This window comes from Suricata suricatta, unplaced genomic scaffold (assembly GCF_006229205.1).
Source record: "Suricata suricatta isolate VVHF042 unplaced genomic scaffold, meerkat_22Aug2017_6uvM2_HiC HiC_scaffold_3214, whole genome shotgun sequence".
NCBI lineage: Eukaryota > Metazoa > Chordata > Mammalia > Carnivora > Herpestidae > Suricata > Suricata suricatta.
Window position 1 is genome coordinate 1 of NW_021878370.1, and position 1,538 is coordinate 1,538.

Here is a 1,538-nt window from a genome sequence, read left to right on the forward strand (position 1 = left end):
AGAGAAGGCACTGTGGGGTTTGAGAATGTGAATTCTCAAAGAGTTCCTGTAGGTAATTCTCATGTATACCTTCATTTGGAAAGAACTGGAACCAACAGAAAGTAAGCTCAAGAAAATGAGTTGACATGTCTTAAGTCTCATAACTACTTGGGGACAGAGTCAGGACTAGAACTGATGTCTTTTATAGAAATGTTTTCTGATTTTCCATTGAATGCATTTCTTCAAATGTCTTTTGCACACTAGTCCCATGAACTACTTTGTGATGAGTCAGGTTATATATGATTGAATACGTTTAGTTGTGAGAATTGCTGCATACTGTACTGCCTTTCTGGAGATGTATACTACACCAAAGGATCTAAGAAGTTGTCTAGTGAAGATATTTTCTTCACTTAACTCAGAGCTGTCACACATTATTTGGATAAGGGCCCCTTCTACAAATATCTCACTGAATATTGGTTTTGGCAAAACAGTCGTTGAGAAAAGCTGACCTTGATAAATCTAGATTAAATAAAGGAATTAGTAATAACTGTCTTCAAATAAATAAATAAATAAATAAATAAGTAAAATATAACTGGACCCAAAGCTGCAAAACATACTACATGCACTTGGTATTATCTAAGTTATAAATGATTTGCGCCCAAGTTTGCAGTAACATAGATCAAAATCAAAATATGTGCTTTGCTTGTGACTTACCAAGGAGATTAGGGCCTCGTTTCCAAGACCGGAGCTATGTGGGAAAGTCCCGACCCCTCAGAGGTTGGAATAGGAGGCAGATTTAAGTTGCACCATCACATGTATGCCAGAAACTCTGGGCAGAACCATCTATCTGGTTATGGGGGTAAAGTGAATTCAGATATCCAGGGCCTCAAAGGGAGGAACATTTTCCTACTGATGAGATTTCTTAGGGCACCTTTCATGTCCTTGTTCCTCAGGCTGTAGATGAAGGGGTTCACCATGGGTGTCACCACAGTGAATAGCACTGCACCAATCTTATCTGTGTCCTCGGGGTGAGTAGATGGGGGGAAGAAGTAAACCCCTACAATGGTCCCATAGAAGAGCAATACAACTGTCAGGTGAGAGCCACAGGTGGAGAAGGCTTTCCACTTTCCCTCTGTGGATGAGATTCTCAGTACAGCCCTGACAATGCAGATGTAGGAGAAGAGGATGAGGGCAAATGGGAAAGTGACCACTGATAAGCCCACAATAAATAATACAAGTTCATTGATGCTTGTGTCTGAGCAGGACAGTCTGAGCAGAGGAGCCAAGTCACAGAAGAAGTGTGGGAGAGTGATGCTGTCACAGAAGAGCAATGGAAGGAGCAGAAGGGTGTGTGCTAGTGCAACAGCATTACTCAGGAGCCATGGGATGACTGTGAGTGAAATGCAGAGCCTGGGTTGCATGATGGTCACATAGTTCAGAGGGTGGCAGATAGCCACAAAACGGTCATAGGCCATGACACCCAAGAGGAAATTGTCAATAACGACAAACACGATAGAAAAATACATTTGTGTGATGCAGCTCTCATAGGAGATGGATTG

General features: G+C 41.9%; 1 protein-coding gene across 1 annotated transcript; it reads right to left on the minus strand.

Moving 5' to 3' along the window:
• Nucleotides 1-830: 830 nt before the first annotated feature.
• LOC115284996 (olfactory receptor 1S1-like) lies at nucleotides 831-1,535 on the minus strand (the record flags this gene model as incomplete). Its single annotated transcript, XM_029931420.1, has 1 exon — nucleotides 831-1,535. A coding segment is annotated over one exon (705 nt), but the record flags the coding sequence as incomplete, so codon positions are not given.
• Between the last annotated feature and the right edge of the window lie 3 nt (nucleotides 1,536-1,538).